Here is a 24,061-nt window from a genome sequence, read left to right on the forward strand (position 1 = left end):
GGAGTCACTCCCTTAATCGACGTGGACGGTTCTCTCTGGTAACTCACAGGAAGAGCTTGTTGTAGAGGCTAAGTCGTTTGTGTGTTTCGTTTTCTGGCATGCAAGTTGTTATTTAAACCTATTTTTAAATGTCCTGAATATGAGGACAAGTCTGCTGCTGGGAGAAGCGAGAAAGGCGGTTTTCTCCGTGTTTGGAAGGGGCCAGTCCTCAGATACCTACAGACGAGTTTGGCCCGGGCGGCGGCCAAGAGCCTTTCCTCTCTGCCTGATGCTATGCGATACCCGCGGGGGCAGCGGGAGCCTCGCTCCCCCGGTGCCAGCGGATGGCTCACATATGAGGCGTGGCCAGCGCGGGGGACCGGATGTTCCCTAATCTCCCAGCTGCTCCAGCCTGTGTCCCCTCGACGCGACGGGTTCCATTTATAGACGGCAGACCGGTCTCTGCCTGCAGCCGGGGAGCCAGTGGCCCGGGGCAGAAATTTCTCTGCTTGAACCTGATACATGCCTGTTTGGAGAGCTGGAAACTGGCTTGTTTTAGAAGCTTCCACGACCTCTGTTCTCCCAGAGACAAAAGTCGCCGAGGGATGTAGGTCACGCATATAGGGTGGTTCGGGTGCGTCTGGGATGAACTGAATGTCCATGCAAATACATGTATTTTTATTAAATCTTTCCAGGTGGAATGATGCCAAGATTCACATAAGGTGCGAGGGAAAGAATTCCCATGTAAAAAGCCGGCACCTCCCCGCCCCCCCAAAATCTGTTGCTCAAAGGTTTCCACTTTGACCCTGGAAACAGTCTCTCTTGCATTCTGCTTGAGTAGAATAACCAGGGTTTCTAGAAAATATATCTATGCGTTGACATTGCCAATTGGCTCTTAGATGATCGGGGTCATTCTCACTGCCTAGAATTTCTAATTAGTACAGCAGTGCTGGCTACCGACTCGGGGCAGGGGAGAATTCAGACAAGAACTGCCTAAAAGGGTGTTCTGAAGACAGACAGACAGAAGTGTTTTTAGCACCACGACGGATGAGAAGCTCGGCGACTGAGCCCTTAGTGCCCGGAGCCTCCCCACATGGGCCGCAGGGGGCACAGGGCGTCTGGGGGCCAGTGTTGTCCCCAGAGAGCACGCTGGGTCCTCTCGAGACGTGAAGGGCACAGGATCGTGGGGAGTATACTTTCTCCTCCGCTGAAGGAGGCAGCGTCCAGGAAGCCACAGCAACGTGCGTGCACGGAGAGCCCTTTCAAAAGCATGTCCTGATGCAGGAAGTCGAAGGTGGGGCCTGCATCCCTAAGTAGCACCTGGTGGCCCAGGCACTGCGTCCACGCACCATGCAGGGCGGGTCCAGGTCCCGGCAGGACAGCAGCGTCGCGAGCTGAGAGGGAGCACCTCTCAGACGTGCATCTGTCTGCCCCACCCCGCCCCCTTCCAGCGCACCGGTGACACTGCGTCCAGACACAGCCTGTTCAGAGTCCCCGCTCACTGTCTTCCCTGCGAGCTCTCCCCACGCCACCCCTCCCTTGCCAATATGGCTTTTGTTCTGATTCATTGTTTAGCAAGAGGTACCCACTTCTCTCCCTGGTGCGGCTCAGAGGCATTCCTGGTCTACCGTGCTTCCTGTGTTTCAGCCGCTTTCTGTCTTATTTCCCAAAACTTAGAATTCACACTTATTTTTCAGAACAATTCCTGTTGGGTCCACAACACTTGGTAAGACGTCCAGCACTTAATGGCGATGGCAGAATTCTCGCCCGTGGCCCTGTGTCTGCACTGGCTCTCCCCAGCCTGGAGGGGGCCGCTGAGTCCAGGGGTGGGGGGGCTCCGGCCAATGTAGCCCCCAGGATAAGGGCCCCCATTGGACCTCGGTGCAATGTTCAGCAGTTGCTGAGGAATTAATGATTGTGCCCGGAGTCAGAGTCCTTCCGCAGCTAGGAAGCTGCATCCACAGGTCGAAGCAGTTCCACATCTTGGTAGCAATGAGGCGGCTGTCGTTGAGCAAGGGGGACGGAAGGTGCCCCACGCCTGTCCTGGACCATAAAGCCACAATGGCTGACATGGAGTCTGGCCGGAATTTGGGGGATCTGACACCGGAGGGGCATCCTGGGGTGCCTCTGAAGCCTAGGTTCAAATTCACTCCAGTCCAAGATGCCCTCGATTCCCCGATGGTGGTGACTACCTGGAGGCCTGGCCTTCCTCGGCCTGGACACTGGCAGCCTCCGTCCCCTGGGCTGGAGCAGTGAGGGCCTTGGGTCGGAGGGCAGGGAGGTGGGTCTCTGTGGGGGAGGCCAGTAAGGGGTAACAAGGGAGCGCAGGACGGCCCGAGGGGAGGCCCTGGCTGAGCCAGTCCTCTCCGTGACCCCGCCCGACTCTTCCTCTCTTACCACGTCTCTTTCGTAGCCCTTGCCGTAATTTAAAGCGTGTGGGCTTCGGTGCTCATTTGCTCGGTTTTCTTGTCCACCCGCGTACAGTCTGTTCCCGGCGTTACACCCGCGGCCCAGCACAGTGCTCGGCCCAGAGTAAACATTCGGTGGAGAAGGAAGGAAGGAACGAATGAATGAATTTGCAAGGGGAGGAGGGGGGTATAGGGTCTCCGAGAGCCCTGGGGCTGTGTTTGATAGAACTGGGAAGCCAGGAGCCCCCCCACGCGCGCAGCTGAGGGAAAGGCTCCCCCTGACCACTCCAAGCAGGGAAGCACACGGCACAGGCTCGCGAGAGCCCGTCCTTGCGGAGCCTGGGAGGCAGCAGTTCCTGCCGCAGTGCGAGGACACAGGGCCACGTGTGTGTCGGGTTCGGGCGTGCTCAGGGCGGGGTAAGGCCCTTTCACTTGGTGCAGACCCTCCCCTGCATTGGTCTCATTTGGCTGTGAGTCCTGCTCTGCTCGGGGATGAGGGACATGCCCCGCGCTCAGTCGGGCGGTTGCCGTGTGGCTATGACGGGGACACCGTCCACACCTCAGGCTGGGTCTGGGGGAGCCTCCGGCCCTGGTGCTCAGCAGCGTGGCCTCCGTGGGGCGTTGGGATGGTGAGCGCAGTGACTAGTGCTGCGGGGGGCGTGGGGTGAGCCGGGGGCAGGGGTGTTGTTCTAGAGAATGGTACGGACGGGAACTCAGACTTGACGCGAGGAACTGGTGGAGACTTCAGCCGGCGCTCCTGAGGAGTCCTGGAGCTGCGGACGGACCGCGAGCCGTCCTAGAGACGTGGACGTTAAAGGCCTAGACCCAGGCCAGCTTGTCGTCTTCGAGGGGAGTGTGCAGTGGGAGGAAACTGGTCGTCGTTACTAAGGAGTTGACCAGAAGGCTCAAGGTCCGTCTCTGTTTGTGTTCAGCAATAAAATCCAGGGGAGACCTGAGGGCTTGGGGCAAGGGCAGTGGTTGGTGGGGGCTTTTAGTATTCTGTCCTGGGGATGCAGACAGAGGACCCCACCGAGAGGTTCACATACCCACATTCAAGGTCTTCAGGAGGGCATTCGTGTCTTGAGAACGTTCCAGAGCTCACGTCCCATCAGGGGAATACCGAGGCTCAGGTCTGAGATTTGCTCAGTCTCTAAGAGATGTCTGGAACACATGCTCTGTCTGCCCTAATAAAGTAAATACTTTTATTCATCCTGGAGATCTGGCATCCCAGGCCGTGGGGCTTAGAGCTCTTGTAGATGTCGGAATCCGCAGGACTCCCTCTGTAGGCGTGCGAGATGTCAGATGCTGATGGGAAAATACACACACACACACTCACACACACACACACAGACCTGCATACACAGGGTTGGGATCTCCATGATGGAAATCGGCTGTGGCTTGTAGACGCAGGCCTGCCTCACCTCCTGAGACTGGGGCCCCGAGCCATGGCACTTGGTCGAGGAAGGGCCAAGGTTGGGATTTATCAAACTTGTGAGTCCCGGCTCCAAAAGCGAAAAAACACCGTTAGATTTTAAGTACGTTACAAAGAATTCATTTCTATAACTAAGTCCACTGCATATCCTAAGCCTAGGACAGAAAGTCTGTTAGATCGATTTAAAGTCATTTCAAGCAATGGTTTATATCCAGGGACTTGGCAAGTCCCTTAAAATCAAAATTAGAAATAGCCTCCGAAACACCAGATGGAGAATGTGAGCTTTTGCTTTCCCCTGTAGTCCTTGGGCTGAGGAATCCCCCTGCCCTTTCCAGACAACTGGCAAATGAATTATTGTGTGAACCAGGGACACCTGCCAAGCCCCCCGCTCGCTCCCCAGTTGTACGTACCACAGAGTGTAAATGTGGCTGTCCGTCTAGAGTCCCCCTTCAGCGTTCGGGGTAACCCGCAAAACCGACAGCCTCGCGTGGGGCTGGATTTATAAAAACCAGCTATTCAGAACGGTGGGATTTTAAAAAGCGCCCCACGATAGATAAACATCGCAGCGTGAAAAAATCGGGAAATACCGAGAAACGTATTGTGAGGGTGAGAAAGGACTGTAAATGTGTTTATTTTTACACTGTGGAACTCAGACGGTCTCACACAATGATGACCAAAGATCGCCCAGGAAAGGGACTTATCGTCTCTACAGAAAGAACCGGAGTGGTTGCGTGGCCTTAGGTGAACCGTGGCCAGAGTCCCTGCGTGCCTGTCCAAGGCTGCACGCGCAGGAAGGCGAGCAGGCGTCGCCGAGGGGGCAGCCGACACCGCGACCCTGTGCGCATGGACGGCAGAGCCATGCCAGGAGCGGGGAAGATTCTAGCTGACGCGTTAGCACGAAAAACAGACAGAAAGCTGACCAGAGGGAGTCCCCGAGTGACCGTCCTGCTTAGTCACTGAGACCTAACTTAGGAGAGAATGGGACAGACGTGGTGAAATGCACTTTTGTGCCGAGCGGGCACGGTCTGTCGCTGGGGAGTGCTGCTTGCGCGGGGAGGTTTGGCTCGGCGCGCACCGGAAGCTGACCATGGCCAGCGTCCTTGAGCTCCCCCCAGCTGGGCAGGGTCTGCCAGGCTGGCCGAGGGTGACAAGGGTGACGAGGCAGACGGGTTCTGTCGTGCAGACGGGGGAGGTAGGGCCAGTCAGGAAGGGGAGAGAAGAGGGCCGATCTGATCGCCACTTCCTGCCCTATTTCGTGCTCTCGCCGGTCTGAAAGGGAGATCTCCTGATCCGAAGTCCAAGGCCATCCTGTACCTCAAATACTGAGATCAAGGGCAAGTAAGCGCGGCCTTGGAACCCGTTGGGATTGTCCAGGCAGAGAACTCCTTCCTTCAGCCCCTGCTTCATTGAAGAGTCCGCCCAGTAAAGACTCGGGGAAGCCTCTTCCCTCCGTCCCTGCCTCCTGCAAACCGCCGGGTCTCGCAGAGGGAAGGGAAGGGGTGTCCTCTGCCGGCGCTACCTGGGATGCCAAGAACCCCTGCGGCGGGGGTGAGGGTTGTGAACATTCCGGCGTGTTTGCAAGGTCCTCCTCCCCCTCGGAAGCCCTTTTCCCTTTAGCTGCCCCGGCTCTGTGTTGTAGGATCGGGACCCAGTCCTGCTCACCTTGAACCCCCACCTTGGGGCTGCCTCCCCCACAGCCCCAGAGCACGAAGGGCCGCCTCCTACATGGAGGAGTACTTGACACAGGGTGTCCTCGTGGGCTCCCCTCACACGGGATCCCTGGATCCGGGGAACGCTCCCCCCGACTCTCCAGGCCCAGGACGTAGCTTGCCCTCCGGCACGGAGCAGACGCCTCTAAAGGGCGTTTCGACCGTAGAAGGTGCGACACCTAGAGTGACCCTGATGTAAACTCTGGACCCTGGGGATGCCGCTCTGCTGGGGGACATTGGTAGTGGGGACGACTGCGTGGAGGGGGGGGGAGCTGGGGGTGCACAGGGACTCTCTGTACCCTTGGCTCCGGGCCCAGAGCTGCCCTAAAAATTAAAGCCTACGCGTGTCGAATGGAGAGCCGGCCACTGGAGTTGGACGTGCTCTCAGCGGACGAGGCCCCGCCTGTCATAGCGGACAGTGTTTGGGATAACACGTTCTTTGTGCTTCCTCTGCAGGGCGTGAAGAAGTTTGACGTGCCGTGTGGAGGGAGAGACTGCAGCGGGGGCTGCCAGTGCTACCCCGAGAAGGGAGGACGGGTAAGTCGCAGCGTCGCGGACACCAGACTCTTCCGTGGCCTTCCGTCCGAGACACTGGTGCCTTCAGGCACCTGACTCAGTCAATCCACGCTTTCCTGAGAATCTCAACACACTCGTTCTTCCGTTTCAGAACAAACAGTAACATAATGCAAAGTCTAGTCGATGTATACAGGTCCCAAGTGAAGAATGGTAACTTTTTACGCATCTCTTGTTCGTTGTTACAAATAGATACATACATATGATGCAACTGTGTTTTATACCATGATTTTATACATAAACAAATGTTCTGTAAAAATATTATGTAAAGAAAGCATGGTTGGGTCTACCCCGCAGTGTAGACATCCCGACTGGAGGGCATGAGCCTCCTGCCGTATAGAAAATCAGTCTCACTTTCAAAATTCGTCTGCCCGCCCCCTGAATGTCCTTTATGTAGCGAATTTGATCAGGTAAGTGGGAGAGAAAGCTCAATCCCCATTACCGCCAGGACACCTGGCAGCACCTGAATTACGGTCTGATACTGGGTTTAATGTGTCCAAAGTGACAGGCTTTCCTGTTGCCGGTGAAGCTGATGTCTGGGTCTTGGCATTACTGATTTTAAACAGATAGTATTTGTGTTTCTCCATTTAAGCCCATTTTCACGTGGGGAGCAGTGTTTTGTTTTATGACACGGTCTTTTGAGTCTTCGTGCCTTGGGATCATGCTTCCCTGAGGAACTGCTGCCCGTCCAGGGCCCCGGGCCGGGTTGGGAGAGGCGGTTGGGAGGTGTTGCCTGTGCCCCCTGCCTCTGTTGCATCAGAAAGTACAGCACCGCGTGGGGGTTCCAAGTGCGCCTCACCACCCCGAGTCCTGTGGTTGGTGTTTGTGGTCCCTGTTCCCTCCGCCCAGGAGGAGGACGTGTCTCGGTGGAGCTTGGCCTCTGTGCTGAGCGTGACATCACACGCCATCTCCTACCTGAGTCCCCTCCAGAAGCCAAATTAGACTGTGAGCTAAGGAACCCCTTTACAGATGTGTCGGTCTTCCTCCCTCACATGTGACTGACCAACCATCCTTCCAAGCTGAAGATCACGCCTGAGGAGGCTTCGGTCCCCACATCCTGGGTCCTTCCAGAATCGCAGTCCTGGGGACAGCTGTTGGCTGTTGATGTCATCTAGGTTCCCCTGCCTGGAATGGGGGCATTATGCTCTAAGAATTGCTAATTGAAGATTGTGCATCAGCATTTCTTAAGGGTTGAGTGTTTTTTAAATATATGGAAGCCATTTGCTGAGATTTAATATCCTCCTGGGGGTCCCTTGGTATAGACTTTCCCAGCGATGTTTCTGGAGCAGGGATGACAATGGCTCACTGCGGGGCTCTCCCCTCCCCGAGCCCTGGGCAGCCCGGCCTTGTATGGGAAAGAGGAAGACAAATTAGTGGTTTACGAATGTCTGTGGGACTCGTTGAGTGGGAGGGAAGTCGGCTCCAGAGAGCCCCTGTGTTCCTCTCCATGGGATCAGCCAAACAGAACCCAAACAGAGCACAAGGTTACTGGGTCTATTCTGTTTCACTTTTTCATGATTGTTTAATGCAGAACTGATCTATGAGCATTTCCCATGATGGTTTTATGTGAATTTTGTTCTTCTGTAAAGATGGTTCGTTCTATTATTTTGTTTCGGTCAAAGATAATTAACATACGGTGTTGTATTAGTTTGGGGTCTGCAGATTTAACGATTCAAAAACTGTGTGCATTCCTCTGTGCTCATCAAGAGCAGCAAGCTCCAGCCCCCTTTATCTGCCTCCTCCCTCCCCACCCCCTTCTCTGGCAGCCAGCAGTTTGTTCTCGGTATTTAAGAGTCTGGTTTTTGTTTATCTTTTTTCTTCTTTGTTTGTTCATTTTATTTCCTAATTTCCACATATGAGTGAGATCGTATGGTATCTGTCTTCCTCCAGCTGACTTATGGCCCTTAGCGTTTTATTTTATTTTAATAGATGATGCCATCTACATAGTTCCGTACTCTTACAATGCCAGGGGTCTTCTCAGAGTGGTTATTAGGAGGGAGGACTTCTGAGGGTCCCTAGGTCTTCCTGATTCAGTAAGTTTGCTTTGAGCTCTGTTTCCCTTTGGCCATCATGAACACAGTTTGTGCCTAAGACCGTTTGTCTACCTTGCCTAGTAAAGTAGATAATGGCCACCTCCCGGTGAATTTGGTTAACATGAGAAATCCAGAGCTCCATGCGGGTTTGACTTGCCTCTCCTTCAGCTGGTAGTGATGACATGAAGCTGAGATGTGGCGGCTGGCTGAGTGGTTGGTTTGGGGACAGAGCCACATGCTGGCCCCCTTGGGGGCCGCGCCTGTGGGATCCCGCAGGTGCAGGGTGCAGAAAGCAGGCCCCCTCTATGCTTGCCTCTCTCCACACTGCCCAGCACCCCAAGCTGCCCTCGGCCTTGCAGCCCTGAGTAGGGGTGTCTTAGCAATCAGAGCCCGGGACCCCGGTGCACCATATTGGGTGTCTATCACCAAGATGGTAGAAATGCTGACAGCGAGTGGTAAGGAAAGGGCTCCGGAGGACGAGAAACGACACCGTGTATCCTCGCATTACTGGGATTATCTGCTGTTAGGACCCTTGGGTCTCCTTCATCCAAATGCTCATTAAGGCACAGTATTCGTCTCAGTTCCTCAAGGCCAGTCTCTGTACGTTAAACATCTGTTAATTCACAGATTTACCCAGATGTGTTCCTGTACACCGCACAGCTATTTCCGTCCTTACTCTTGGACTGATAATATGTTTTAAAAGTAAAGTAATGCATAAAAATAGCAGCTGGGCAGATTCCGCCGTCCGAGAGCTGCGTGCTGTGCTCGTTCTTTCCCACAGCGCCCCCAGGGCCCCTCGCCGTGGATTTTCCCCACGGAGCTTCTGGAGCAGGGATGACAATGGCTCAGTGTGGAGCTCTCTGCTCCCCGAGCCCTGGGCAGCCCAGCCTTATATGGACACGGGGTCGAGTTCACTGGCTCGTCACCATGGTAACAGCCGACATCAGAAACTGTGTGTTACTGAGTAACTTTTGGACTCAGAGCAGAAATCACAAATGCACTATGGATTCCGACTCCCAATGAATTCTCCTGTCACCGGATGAGTCAGCTCCGTGCGAAGCGTCTTCTCCAGCCCTCAGTGGTGGGTGGTGGGTGGTGGGCGGCGGCGGGCACGGCTGTCTCTCCCGGACGGAGCCATCCTGCCTGTGCGCCAGCGGCTCCAGCAGCCGGGCTGCGAAGGGCAGGGGCTGGGGCCCCGCTGGGTGTGCCGCCTCATTCCCCGGCCAGAACTGCAAGGCCCAGAGGATGTTCTAGACCCCGTTCCCACGGGAGGGAAGGAGGACACCAGCACGGGGCATGAGTGACCTGCTGTGGTTCTGTCCCGGGCAAGACTCAAGTTCTCAGACCCTCTGGGTGAGGTCTTCTCCCCGTGCTTGCCTTCCGCCTCCCGTATGAAGGAGGTTCCCCGGGGTAGGGGGCGAGAGCACGGGCAAGATGAACGAGGTCTGGCCCTCTTTCCTCAAGTTATGACTCCCTGGTCAGTTCTCCAGCCTTCTCGTCTGTCGTTCAGGAAGTCAACATATCTTTAAGAAATGAGTGAATACGGGGCCCCTGGGTGGCTCGGTCGGTTGGACATCGGACTCTTGGTTTCAGCCAAGGCCATGATCTCAGGGTCATGAGATCGAGTCCAGCGTCAGGCTCTGCAGTCAGTGGGGAGGCTGCTTGGGGGCCTCTCTCTCCCTCCCCCCATGTGCACGCACGTACTCTCTCTCTAAAATAAATAACTTTTTTTTTAAAGAAAGAAATGAATGAATACTTGATTGACCTGAAAAGCTCTGCATTTAAAATAACCTACTGTGTATATATTGTGGTAATTAAAACTTGTAAGTCCTAATTCGCCAATATTCCACAGGGTGATAGGCACAGAGGAAGTCAGTCTCCTAACTTCTCAGACTTCCCACCGCCAACAGTCCTACGGTCACAGCATCAGACAGAGCAGGGTGGCCCCTGACCTGTCTCGATCCGTTTTACTCTTTCTTTCCTTATACATTTTATACTTTCCCTTCCTCTGCGGAGGTGGAAGGCCGTTGGATGGACAGTATCCGAGTTCATTTCTGTTGCAGAACTTCTGGGGAGCAGAGTGATGCTGCAGGTCACTCCAAGGTCAGTAGTACAGAAAGCGTAAGGAGGGCAGGCGAGGCGTCTGGTTCAACAAACAGGGTCATCTTTGTCTTTCTCATTAACGTACCTGAAAGGTCATGAAACTCAGGTTTTTCCAACTGAAGTCAGTTTTAATTCCTTGTTTCCATCCCTTAGACAGGTTCGCGTCCCCCAACACTTTGGCTTCGACTGTCCACTCGGGACAGGCAGGTTATTCTAGCTTTTTAATGCTTCAAACTTCCCAGGACACCTGTTGCCCCTGGGCAGTCAGATATTTTAGACATTGGTAAAAACCAGACACTGTTTAAGCCCAAATGGTGAGGAATTGTTGGCATGGTCAGGCTTTAGTGGGAGAGAGAGAACCCACGGCCCTGACTCTGTGCCGGCCCCCGCGTGAGTGTTTGGGCGTCTTCCGCATCACTCAGCGCTCAGCCAGCCACGCTCGCCCCCCGGGGGCCTGACAGACCCCCCCCCCCACCGTGGGCCACAGGACCAGAGACGCGTGTCTCCGGGCGAGGTGGTCACAGCCCCCGAGAAACTGGGTGTAGCTGTGGTGTTCTTTCGTGCAGCCGAGAGTTTCCCACAGTCTGTGGGTCCCTGGACTTGAGTCAAAGTATGAGTAAATAATTCTTAACCTCACAAGATTCCTTAAATTCAACAACGTAAATCAAACCAAGAGAAACCACAGAGACGCGTGAGGGGGGCACGGGGAGAGCGGACAGAGGACTCCGGGAGGTGGGTGGGCACGCGGGAGGGCTCGCGGTGTTTGGCGCTTGGGGTCGGCTCAGAGGGGCCGCGGCCCAGAGACAAAAGAAAGAAGCCGAGACCTGGCCCCTGGGGAGAGCAGCTCAGGGCCGCAAAGACGCAGGCGGTCGGCAAGGTCTCTCTGCGGCGAGCGGCGGTCTTGCTCCTGAGCGAACCTTCTGCGCTGTGTCGCCAACATAGCCGCCGCCTGCCGTGCGGATACCCAGGATTTCACAGTAAAATGGACCCGGCTGCGTCCAGTTTGAGAGCTGGGAAGAGCCCCGCAGCGCCACGGGAGCCTCCGTTCGTGGTCCCCGCTTGCCGCGGGTTTCCATGGCAACGCAGGGGGCCGTCCGTCATCTGAAGACCCTCGCCCGTGGGGGGTAGGAGCCTCGGGGCTGCCGTGGCAGACGCGTTCTCGTGGCGCACTCGGAACCCTTCACAGAAGCCACGTCCAGTATTTCGTGCGCCGTCCCCGCCCAGAAAGGACAACTCGGGAGGAGCGCAGCCGTCCCCTGCTGGGCTTAGCATCTCACCGCTGCCCACACACCCCTCACCCGCTCTCAGCGTCCTCTGGTTGTTCTTAGTGTGCGCTGGGGACGGGTGCTGGCTCCGGCTCCGGCTCCTCCCGTCCCGCGGTGGCTGCACAACTCGCCTGCGTGGTTGGTCTCTGCAGGGAGGGTGGTAGTCCAGCAGGTGTAGACAGCATCTGCCTAACTTGCCGATCAAACGTAGTGATGTGCTTTTCATGATTTCTGGTTATTTATGGAGGGAGGAAGGGCAGAGGGAGAAGGACAAGCAGACTCTGCGCCGAGCACAGTACCTCACGCGGGGCTCAGCCCCCGGCCCTGAGATCATGACCTGAGCTGCAACCAAGCATTGGACGCTCAACTGACAGGGCCACCCTGTGCCCCAGGGACGTGCTTTTAAGGAAACCCCAGCTTCCTTTTAGCCGTAGAAGCTTCCAGGCCTTTAGCACTCCAGGAGGCCTCATGCATCATCTGCAAACCAGGCGCTTGTCTAAGAAAGGGGGTGCACGAGTGAACAGGGGTGCCCTGAGAGCCCAGGCAAAGGGAGGTGCGAGTGGGAGGCGAGGTCCAAGAGGAGGGGTGAGGGACAGCGAGGTTGTGTCTGAGTCCAGGGAGGTGAGAAGCCACTGGGGAGACGTCCTTAGAGAAGGCACGTGACTTAGAACTCAAGTCACACAGCTCTTCATGTGCTGACGATGGCGAGGTTCCTGTTTCGGTGATCCTTCCACTGGGGTCTAGCTCTAGTCAAAGAAAACGCCTGAAACTTACGCACGGCCGTAGCTGGCCTCGAGAATTTGAAAACCAGCGTATCCATTTGACGCACGGTGATTACATCCACCACCCGTCGGCCCCGCCTCGCACCAGCCGTATGGAAGTGAACAAAGCCGTCCATATCCCTAATCCTGCCCCCACGCTCTCCAGAGGAATTTACTGCGAAGATGGAAATGTCCTATATCTTCGCTGCCCATCACGGCTGCTTGAGCATTTGAAATGTGGGTAGTGAAACTTTTCATTTTAGTTAATTTTGGTTAACGAAAATTCAGATTAAATAGCCCCGTGGCTACCGTGTTGGAGGTCACGGTTGTCGCGAGTGTGGATGCGGAGAGGAGGGAGCCAGGGAACTCATCGTGAGTCTAGGAGAATGTTCGAGGTGTCAAGTCCGAGGCAAAACGAAGCAGGAGATGGAGTCGGGCTTTTGTGAAGTAAGACCCGCTGCACTGCGACTATTACACACAAGCTGTTGACTCAGAGACACAGAGACCCACGAGCAGGGCACGTCGGAAGTGGTGTCCGTGCCGAATGTGGTTCATCGCAGCCTCCCGGGGATATTGGCATTTCCAGTGCGAGCTCTGATCAGGGCCTCCCCTTTGGGAGAGTCCTTGTCCAGTAGCTTTGGTGCAGGAGACCTTGGGTCCTCCAACCCTCAGTATCGGGACAGCAGGCTGGTCTCCCTCTCTTTCTCGCAAGTAAGCATTTCCTCAAAGCAAGGCCTTCAGGATGCTGTTGCAGAAATGCGAGGACGGTGCAGCCAGAGGAGAGCGGAGCCGCGGCAGGCGCCCGGCCCGTGTCCACTCTCGCCAGCCCAGTATGGTCATGATTTCGTTTCAGAAGGACCATCACGACACGAGTCAGAGAGAGGAGCCGCGGCAGGCGCCCGGCCCGTGTCCACTCTCGCCAGCCCAGTATGGTCACGATTTCGTTTCAGAAGGACCATCATGACACGAGTCAGGATATGATAGAAAACGAGCCAGTTTGGAGCTCATCCAAATGGAAGGATGCATGGTTAAAATTCTAAAAAAACAAAATTATAATACCTCGTCACTGAACGGACTCAAAGAACATCGTTCTGGACAGAATCTGATCGTTGAAAGTCAAGGCTTAGAGAGAGAAATGTGTCTTCATTACCACTGAAATCACCATGTTCCTTACGCCTGGGACAGACTCTCCTGGGCTGACTCCTACCTGTGAGACCGGAGTTAAGCAAGAGCAGCCGTGAAAGCCCCCGGTGAGAACTGCCCACAGCGGTGTGCCACCTCCGGAGAGAGGCCCGAGACGGGCGTTGGTGACGGCCAGCAGGAACCCGACCGGCGGTGGAGCCAGCGGAGGACACGGTTCCGACGGGAGCGGTCTGTGTGCACTGACCAGTGGTGGCACTCTGACACGTCGGCTGTCTTGGGATCGGAGTGCAGAGGAAGAATTTTAAATGTTTTCCTGCTGGATCCGTCCACTGCTCCGTCTTCTTACGAACACACGAACCCCCAAAACAGGTGTGGTGGTGGCCGGCACCACGTTCCTTCATCAGGAAGAAATCTTCCCGATGAAGATGAAGCGGGAAGAAATCCTGCTCTTGACCCCAGGTGGGATTCATGGCAGGTGGTTGCTTTGGCGCCTCAGACACCACCGATCTTTCTCGAAGGGTCTGTGACTCGGGGCGGGGGGGAAGGGGGGCACTGTCTCTTTCTGAGAGAAATGTCCCTCTGAGCATTCCCCTCAGAATTTACACCTAAACAAATGAAGCGTTGAGCAGACATGGCCAGAGCCCAAGCAGAAGAGGGAGCCGCGTTGAGAGAAAATTTTTTTCTTTTTCTTTTTTTTTTTTTGTACTTAGGCAAGTCTCTGTTCTCCCAAACCCTTGACCATAAACTGTGATCAGATTTTGTGCTTGTGTGTGCAGAACACCGACCCGTTGGTGAAAGTCTGGTTTTTGCAGAAGCACAAAATTGGCCCCGGGAGGCTGGCCGGCTGGTCAGAGCCGGTGGAGGAACCCCTAGGAGCTCCCCGTGGATTCTGGGTGGCGGCCAGAGCCAGCAGAATTGTGGGGACGCAGCCCGTGCACACCAGCCTCTGGCGCTGTGGGTGATGACCAAATGATTAAGTGGGCTCTGGTCCAGAGTTGACAGTCAGAGGGAAATGGCCTTTCATGGCTTTAAGGAAAGTAGAATGTCGGCCGGGATAACGGTGACAGCGATTTGGTCGTGTCTTCAGTGAAAATCTCACCCACGCTCCAGTGCACTGCAGAGAACCTGGGGAAAGAGCAGCGAACCTTTCTGCTGTTCTCCAGGCCGAACCAAAGCTCTACCTTTAGAAATCCTTCATTTTTCCTAGCGCCTAATGGAATGTTTCGACCAATATAGCATTAAAGCGTTTCCCCTTTTCTGTTACAGAAAGCGCCAGTCTTCAAAGACTTTGTTTTGTTTTATTCATTTCCAGTTCATTCTTAGTGAACAATTGCAGGAGTTGTAAAAAGCCCAGAGCAAGGTTGTTACCAAACATGATCTGTTTTCCAAAGGCAACTGCAAGGGGAACGGTTGGCTCCGAGTCTGTCTTCCCTCACGCGTCGGACGAGAGTGTCTCCCACCGTTCGGTCCCCAAGGAACGAGCGTGAGCGCCGCACCTGCCCGCAGCCTTCTTCGGCAAGTGCTTCCCAGGCGGCCGGGCTGACAGGGGGCCCGACGCACTTGCGTCTGTGTCTACACCCTCTTACCGCAGACTGCTTCCGTAGCAAAGGGAAAACCAGGAGAGCGTGGGGCAAAGTTTTGAAATTACTTTTTGTTTTCTTCCAGAGATAGTAAAATAGTAACCAGAGAAAAATGGCAGAAATGACCAGACCAACCGCTTTGCACACATTTCCCGTGCCCAAGGGCCTTTTGAACTTGCACCTGGATGAGCACGTCTTGGGAAGGTCACAGTTCTAGCGAGTGTGGAGGTGGAGGGAATCGGGTCCTCTCGTCTCTGCTCTGTGCTCTTCCCCCTCAAGTCCATCGGTGTCTCCCTTGTCCTTGATGGGCACAGACAGAGAGGCCGTGTACATCACTGGCAGTGGGGTGAGCGTAAAATGAATTTGTTTCTAACCGCTTTGGGCATTTCAGAATTTCCTTAAGAAACTGCCTGACCTGAGATCCCAAGTAGCCTGTGATCCTAAGCCCTCTGGCATCACACCCGAACTAGTCCATTGTGGTGTAGACAACTAAATCATTCAAGTCCTCCGATGTCTGACTCATACGGGAAGTACAAAGCAGGCCTTTAAAAGGACATATGTCCCCACTGATGGGAAAGGTCAAAATATCCCTGTCCCTTCCCTCTCTGTGTCCAGCCTTAGAGTTTGAATTCTAGAAGAATGAAAGCAGGAAGAGCCGTCCCAGTAACCCACTACAGACCCTGTATTGATGACCGTTTCCTCCTGAGCCACTGGGAGGACCTTAAAGATCCCGCCATGGAAACAAAAGTTTTTGTATCCAAAACACTGCGGGGATGGATAATTCCTAAAGGGTTGGAACCAGAAAGGGGGGGGTGGAGGCAAAACAAAGTGGAAATGAGATGGAAGTCATTAATGCTGGGTAAATAATGTCTTTGGCCTCCTAGTCCTCGGCCGCCTGGTCGGCGTTGGTGTTTTTTATTAAACTGTTGTCTTTGTGAGGCCTGTAACGATTCTTCAAACGTAAAGTCTGTTTTAAATAAAGAAACAGAAGGACGAACGAATTCTAGGGTGAGCTGGGGCTCTGTAATAAAAATTGAAGTACCGGCGTGATTGAGCTCTGCATGGTAGCAATTAAATTCTTGTTTTAAAAAATACACTTCAAGTGGCGATAATGGCGTTTTTCAAGCCTCGTGAAGATAGCACCGTATTTCAGAAGAGCCCTGATGTCTGGATCACCATGACCCGTGCGCCCATGCGGAGCGTCTGTCAACAAAGGTAGCGACTCTCAGATTTGGTACATGTTGCCGGGGCCCCTGAGGACCCACAAGTCCGCAACGAGAATTGTGTAATTCTCGAGGAAGCCGTTGTCTTCTGTTAACATCCTGCTCTGCAGCCCAGCCCAGGGAAGGGGTAGGCCTCGTGCCAGAGCAGGAGGCTGGGGGGGGCTCCAGCCACGCCCCCCCAGGGGTGGAGGGGGGGCTGAGGAGGAGCCCAAACAGTCCACCCGAACCTGAAACAGGAGACCAGGCTTCCTGCACTTGGAGCCCTTGGGGTGAATTCCTCCTCCTTCAACACCTGATATTTTACAAATATTTGTATTTCTCTCCAGAGAACGATGGAATTATGGGTCTAGTACGGCAACGAGCCTCCCCACTGTCCCACCCAGGACGAAGGGAAGGAGACAGGAGACTGATGAGAGCCCTTTCTGGTCTTGGAGGGCTTTCCTGGAAAAATAAACAAAATTCAGAATAGATTTATATATGTCCAGAGTAAAGTCCATCTTCAAAACTCCATTAATGAAAGTATAGGATATGATTGCATAAGAAAATAATCTTAACTCCTAACTCACCGTTGAACCAAAGAGGTTCAGCTTTCCTTCCACATCAGAACTCTCCTTTGAGACTTGCCGGTAACACTGAGGCCCCCCTTGAAATTTCAGAACAGTAAGATTCATTCCATAGGCTTCACTTAAAAGAAACCCAGTGGTAGACATGCCATTGATAGGACCTTAAGTAAGCCTGGTTGAGCCTCAAGGATATTCCTTTCTGTCCCCATATCTATTTCACATTTTTCTTAGAACTGATTTCTCCTTTAGCTGGTGTTTTTATGAGCTTGTTTTGTCCTGAGAGAGTGTTGTTTGAAAGCAAGGGATGCCCAGGGCAGTGACATCAGCCTGTTTTTCGAGTGTTTCCCAAGAGGTAAACTGCAGAGCATCCTGAAAACACAGACATAGCCTCCACAAGTCACAGAGGAAAGTTCTGTTAGTGCCGTACCTGTATGAAATGTAAACGGTCCTTTTTTAGACACTCCGTCAAACTGGAGGGAAGGACAAAGCGTGAACTGAATCATAGCATGAGGGTGTTTCATTTGGAACCCAAGAAGGCTGAGGTAGTGCTCGTAGCTACAACACGACTGTATGGATATCTTTGTGTGTGCGTCAGCCATCATCGGGCCACTGAGGTTGGTGCCTCAAAGAGCGCACCTTGGACACTACTGATGGGCGGCTCCTTGCCCAGAACCACCGTCACAGAGCACGGGAGGTGGCCCCACACCGAAGCAGGTGCCATGGCTGCCCTACCAGAGCCCTGGAGGAAACTGCCCCCTAGGAAAAGCTTAGCTTTGACACACCTGCTTCCCTGCAGGAAGGAGCCCTCCCCCATCACACCCACCAGTACACACGAGTGTGGATGCCCCAGATGTTGGTGCCCACGTGCCACTCCCACCCAAGCCCCTCTGCCCCAGTGAGCTTTCCTTTGCTCGTCCCTCTGCCAGCCCTCAACCAAAGCTCCTTCTCCTCCACATGTCCTCATGCCAGCAGGATGTAGGAGAGCACGCAGTCTCCGGAGCCTTAGCATATTAAACTGTCTCATGTTGCTTTCACGGGACCCCTGACTTCCTGACCCATAGCTCGTAGGAAGACTGCCACCTCATCCTCATCGCCTTTTTCCGAGTTTCTCGCTTTCCTACTTCACGCCTGGCCACCCGATGTCAGCTGAGCTTCCAAGCAGCTGCCTGACCGGTGCCGAGGGCATGGGACTGTTTTCCCCCTGGATCTGGATGCTGCGCCTGAACCCCGTCATGAGATCCTGTCACCCCTTTTTTACCAAACATGCTCTTGCATTGGCTCGTACGAGCTGTACCTCCACCCAAAAGTCCGGGGATGGGGGGGGAGGGTCTTTAGTAAGTTTCTTGTTGTGTTCTTTTTTGTTCTTGTTTTTTGACTGTTGGTCTCCCATGCATACAATTAATTTTTGAACGCTGATCCAGGATTTTGCTCTGATTTCTGTGAGGCTACTGAAGGATGCAGCCAGCATTTCTGACTTGGCATTGGGGGACATGTGGGTGTTCTGCCCCGAGTCTTCTCTCTTACTTGTCCGGTACTGAGCTAATTCAGACCCAGACATTCCATGAAGATGGCTGGTGACCAAAAAGGAGATTTCTAAATGTTAATTGCCACGGGTATTTTCGGGACTTTATTTTGAGGATAGCACTGATGAAAAGGGGTATGTGGCCATCTGCATACCCTTGAGTAGAATAAGCACACTAAGGAAGTAAACAAAAAGAACTTTGTGGATGAAAACAAACTCCTCAATTCCAGAAGATTAAAAAGACTTCTTTAGTAGAAGGAAATAAAATTTAACAAAATGGGTGCCCTTCAAAAATGTCAGTTATCTTGGAAGGAAAGATGAGTAATGGAAATCCCATGTTGATCAGAAGGATGAATAGATGAGTCCCATGAAGCTGGCATTGATGGAGGGTGCGGGCCCTGGACTGCCGTTCCGTGTCCCTTCCCAGCAGTCACGGGAGCGCTCGGAGAAGCCTTCCCAGATAAGATCATTCCTCTTAGATTAAGGTATATAGATACATAAATAACCCCATGATTTTGAGATATATACATCCTCTCTGTGTGTACCTACACATATGTCTATTTACAGATTTTTGTTTTGTATATTTTAAGTTCATTGAACATTTTATCTCTGATGTATGCATGTTTCCAGGAGAATAGCACCTTGCTATCATAGAAAACCCTTATCACATGCTCAACATGGCATTTTAGTTATTTTTAGCATTTAGTCTTATCTTAGAAATTAAAATGAAGCCTCATGTATATTTCGAATGCTTTAAAACTTTATCAGGATACACTGTTGCCTTTTTACATTCATCAAGTTTTTATATCCAACCTAGTCCAGATGTTCCTAAACACTTTGTCCAAGAATTGATGATTATTTTCAAAAACAATGAGTGTTCTGGATCTTATTGTCCTTTGGGCACGAATACCCCCCATTCTTCAGGAAACATGGGGAGGTATCACTGCCCTAGGAGAGAACTCTAGAATCCAGCCTTTCTCCTCTGATCTGACTCTGACTGTTCCAGGAATTCAATGTGTCATTCCCATTTCCACCCGCATGCCCCAGTGAGCTCTATACCCTGCTGGCTGTGCGTCAGCAGGAACTCCCAGAATAAACCGGCAGGGAGTTGGCTCACAGATAGGAAGGGAGGCAGGGGCTGCGGGCACTGCCAGGACCACACTCCCACCCAAAGTGGACTGGGGAATCCCCTCACCTTTGCTTTGTTTTCAGAAAAGGATACAACATCCCACTCTGGGAGTTTCCAAGTGTCCTTACTGTATTTCGCGGAAATTTAGAGCATGAAAGAAACAAGTACAGTTGGGTCTTTCAAGAAGTTATTGACAACGGTGCCATTAATTTCCCAGAGCCAGACGCCCTGGGGCCCCACGGAGCACCGTGGAGGTGGTTCCTTTGAAAGTGGGGACACAGGTCCTGACACGCGGTGGGGTCACGCACCAGAACAAATACTTTCCCAAAACCTCTCAACAGACAGTTTTGTCCTAGAAAAAAATAACTCTTCTGTCTCTGAGGACCAAGTCAGACTGACCCATTTTACCTCCCTGTGGCTCGTGAGCTATTTCAGAATCTAGGAGTCTCCTTCTGATGGGGCAGGGCGAGGAAGGGAGAAGGGCCGTTCCGTGTAGTTTGCTGCTGGGATATTTGCCCTGTGTTATCGTTTCAATCGGATCATCGGTGTTATGCTATTGTTTCCAATTCAGAGGCATCTTACTGTTTGGATGGAACTGTGATTCGTTTCTAACATGAGCTATTTCTGGAAAGCAAATAAGCTTTTTTCCCATCTATAATGATCTTTTGTCCTATTGCCAGAAGAGAAACCTGGAAAGACAAAATTTCCTATTTAAACTGTAGTGATTTTTGCTCTGATACTTTTCTGCAGTGTTTTAAATCCCATCTGTGGTCACTATAGCAAAACGTGTGTGTGTGTGTGTGTATGTGTATATATATATATATATATATACACACACACATACAGACACACGCACGTACATATATATGTGTGTGTGTGTGTATATACATATACAATTTTAAAATCTTCATATGAAATAATCATTAGTATCTTGTTCCATTTTTTGAACACAGCAGGTGTTTCCTATGCCTTCTTGGCAGGCTTTGTTGTTTTTCTTTTGTTTGTGTGTCTAAATTTCCCATTGTCTGGGGCACGCTGTTATGGGAGATTATTGTTCTGGTTCACATGGTTTTTCTTCCAAAATGTGGTGTGGGTTCTGTTGTATGTTGGCCACTATGGAACGATCTTCCCCGTTTTTGAACAGCCATATGGTTTAGTGACTAAACGTTTATTTTTGGCCTCATAGTATTTCTCAGAGGTGGGATGTCCGCTACCTGTTTTTGCAGTTAAGGAAGAATCTTAATGATGTGACTGTAAGTTCTTCCTGCCAGGGCTCTTACTCATCTGGGGGCCCCGTTCTATTTCAGTAGCTCATTTGGGCTGCAGGATGCCCGGATGGAGTCAGGAGTCCCCCACACATGCTGCCCCACCGACACCAGCGTGTTGGCAGAACGTGTTGTCGGTGGAAGACGCGCCGCCCGTGGCAGCCTTCTCAGCCTCCCTGACAGTTAATCGGACGTTCGGTGGCTCGTACATTGGCAGAACATGTTTTATCTTACCTTCACCGAGGGTCCATCTGAAAGGGTCCGGGCCGTGGAGTACCAGACTCCTTTGCTCTGCAGAGCAAGAACCAGACTGTCTCACGGAGCCTCCCCAACGGGAAGAGCCAAGAAGCAGCCATTACGGTCAAAGCACTGTCCCGGGAAGTTCGGTACCGCATAGGATTGAAACCAAAGGCTTCACTCCTGTTTCTGCAGGAGGCTTTGTTACGCCCCGAGGGCGAGGGACACCCCGGCTGAGGGACGCGCCTTCTGATAGAGCCGCAGCTCACAGACACTGGGCTGGGCACACGGGACAGAAATATCCGGGGAGGGACGCCTGGGTGGCTCAGTTGGTTAAGCAGCTGCCTTCGGCTCAGGTCATGATCCCAGCGTCCTGGGATCGAGTCCCGCATCGGGCTCCTTGCTCTGCAGGGAGCCTGCTTCTCCCTCTGCCTGTGCCTGCCTCTCTGTCTGCCTGTGCTTGCTCTCTCGCCCTCTCTCTCTGATACATAAATAAATAAAATCTAAAAAAAAAAAAAAAAAAAGAAATATCCGGGGAATCTGAGGTACCCCTGAAACTGGCACCGACTCTGCCGGATTTTGTGCGGGGAAGTGTCCCATCTTCACAACACCATCTTTCAGCAGCTGTTAAATTGTCCTGTCTCTGTGATTTTTTTTTTTTTTTTTTTTTACTAAACCATAAGTTGATGGGACACGTGCTCTGTGAGCATCCGTTCTATTCGTACTTTTTTGGGTTCTGCCGCTCTTCAAGGAGATGACATAGTCCTTGACGGCCGCAGTCCGATTCTGTGCATCGACAGCGTGGACAGAGAACCCTGCAGTAACTCCTCAGGTCGCGCAGCTTGAGAGTTCTCAGCTGAGCCCAAGTTGTGTTAACATGACAACTGTGTCATGTTCCGTCTTAGCACTTGCTGTGGACTAAAGGGAGACGGAGGTCGGTGCCCAGTTGGGTCTCCGTGCGCCATGATGGCGCCCAGCCCTGCGTCACTTCCTGGAGGTGAACCGTGGGCAGGGTGCTTGCCACAGCTCTCCTTCTTTAATTCCCTGTCCTCACAAGAACCTGTGAGTGGCCCCTGGTGTCCGCTGAGGACCCCACATCGAGAACAAGCAAGTGCGCTGCCCACAGTTACATCGTTGGCGCCGAGGAGACCCGTGGAGACCCGGCCCCAGAGCCCGCACTCTTGACTTTCCCCGCAGGGCCCCCTTTAAAATCTCAGCATGATGTTGCACATATGAAACTCAGTGGTTCCTAATTACTTTTTCTTTCTCAACCTATAATTTCTGCGTCAACTATTTCTTTTTCTAAACAAAACCACTAAGCCAGAGAAGAAACAAAAATATATAAAGCCACAATTTTGTAAATTAAAAATCCATCCTTTCCCCCATCTGCTCGTATTTACCCTCTCTCTTCCCTATGGAGGCAGCTCTGTTCCGTGACCTGGCAGGTCTCCTATTTGAAAACCAGGAGGCTCTCCAAATGCGTTCTCTCTGTTACTCTGCACACCGACAGCTCCGCTCCCACTCGGCCCCTCCTTCCTACTCATCTCGGTGTCCGCCTGCCCCGCCCGAGCCCTGTCGCCCCGTCTGGACTGTGCCGCCAGAGTCTCATGAATTACGGGGTTTTCTGCCCTCTCCAGAAACATCCCGAGTTCAAGAACCCCCTGGCCTGGAAGTTTTTCAAGACAGTCTTAGTATGTCGGGGGTGGAAGAGAGGCTGTGCCCACAAGCTTCCTTGGAGGCTTATTCAGTCCCAAAGCTAATTCAGATATGTCCCGGCTGCAGGTCCTTTCTAGACCCTTCTTCTAGGGCCCGTTTCCCTTATAACCCACATGCTCGCAAGCGGAATAGGGGAGACATTCTGCAGTGCAAGGGAACCTGTGCTGCTGGCTTGCGGGGCCATGCTGGGCGGGAGGTCGGCAGGTGGAAATCTGCGCTTTGGAGGCGGACCCCAGCTCTACGACTATGTCTCTTGAGGGCGGACGACTCATACTTGTTCCTTGACCTTCAGTTTCTTCTCCTGTGAAATAGGAGAGTGGTCCTGTGCCAAGTAGCTCCAGGGACGTAGAATTCTTAAATGCCTCGTCCAGTGTCTGGCGGGTTCAATGGAAGGTGGACGCTGTCGTGGGCATTGTTATCTTTCCCCAAAGTGCCACACGACGTCCTCATTATCACATAAAATGTGAGTCGGCTGGACGTTTCTGGGGTGGCCGCGCTGATGGGTGAGCACCCCTCCGGTGAGGACGGGGCCATCGGGAGGGTGGGACGTGTGGGGCCACTGAAATTCTGTGACCACAGGAGAAGCTTTTCAAGATAAGCCCCGGGGCCACGTCTTTAGGGAATCACGCGCACATGCTCCTTTTCCTGATTCGATGATGGAGAGATTCGTGACAGTGAGTTCAACTTGGTAAAACGAGACTAAAAATTCAAGTAATAGAGAAACATGTTCAAGAAGTAAAATCTCGGGGCGCCTGGGTGACTCAGTGGGTTAAGCCTCTGCCTTCAGCTCAGGTCATGATCTCAGGGTCCTGGGATCGAGCCCCGCATCGGGCTCTCTGTCAGCAGGGAGCCTGCTTCCCCCTCTCTCTCTGCCTGCCTGCCTGCTTGTGATCTCCGTCATATGAATAAATAAAATATTTTAAAAAAAAGAAGAAGAAGAAGAAGTAAAACCACCTGAACCCGCCTTCCCAAAAACTAGCCTAATTTATAGTTAGTTAATGGTTCTATTCGGACAGAATTTAAATGTATTGCAAGTGGGGGTTTTTTTTGACAAAGCTTTTCTTTGCTGAACTTTCCAGGTTGGAAAAAAAAAATTGCTTATTGTCAAGATGTTTTTCTATTAGCCATCAAAACCCGGACTGGAAAGAGAAGGGTTTGCCCTAAGAAAGACCAGAAAGGGCTTGTGGGAACCCGTCAGAGGCCTGAGCACATCTTAAAAGAATACTAAAACCGCTGTCACGTTTTCGATGACTCTGGCAGAGGGGATGGCCCAGGTGTCTTGGATCAAACTACAATATGAAATAGAGAATTTCAACAGGCTTCATCAGGCCTCCATTCCCTGGGAAGAGTGTCTTCTGTTTCCTCTGTTTAAAAGTGAGATGTGCGCTTCTTTAATTTCCCCTCTGTTTCTATTGGCTCT

At 52.6% G+C, this 24,061-nt stretch overlaps 1 protein-coding gene across 1 annotated transcript in view; it reads left to right on the plus strand.

Annotated features, from left to right (window-relative positions):
* Positions 1-24,061, plus strand: part of COL4A2 (collagen type IV alpha 2 chain) — a 155,537-nt gene that overhangs the window by 37,858 nt on the left and 93,618 nt on the right. Inside the window, exon 4 of the mRNA XM_044250093.1 lies at positions 5,985-6,065. Within this exon, the coding sequence (XP_044106028.1) occupies positions 5,985-6,065 (81 nt within the window). The remainder of the gene's footprint in view (positions 1-5,984; positions 6,066-24,061) is intronic.

This window comes from Neovison vison, chromosome 5 (assembly GCF_020171115.1).
Source record: "Neovison vison isolate M4711 chromosome 5, ASM_NN_V1, whole genome shotgun sequence".
Taxonomy (NCBI): Eukaryota; Metazoa; Chordata; class Mammalia; order Carnivora; family Mustelidae; genus Neogale; species Neogale vison.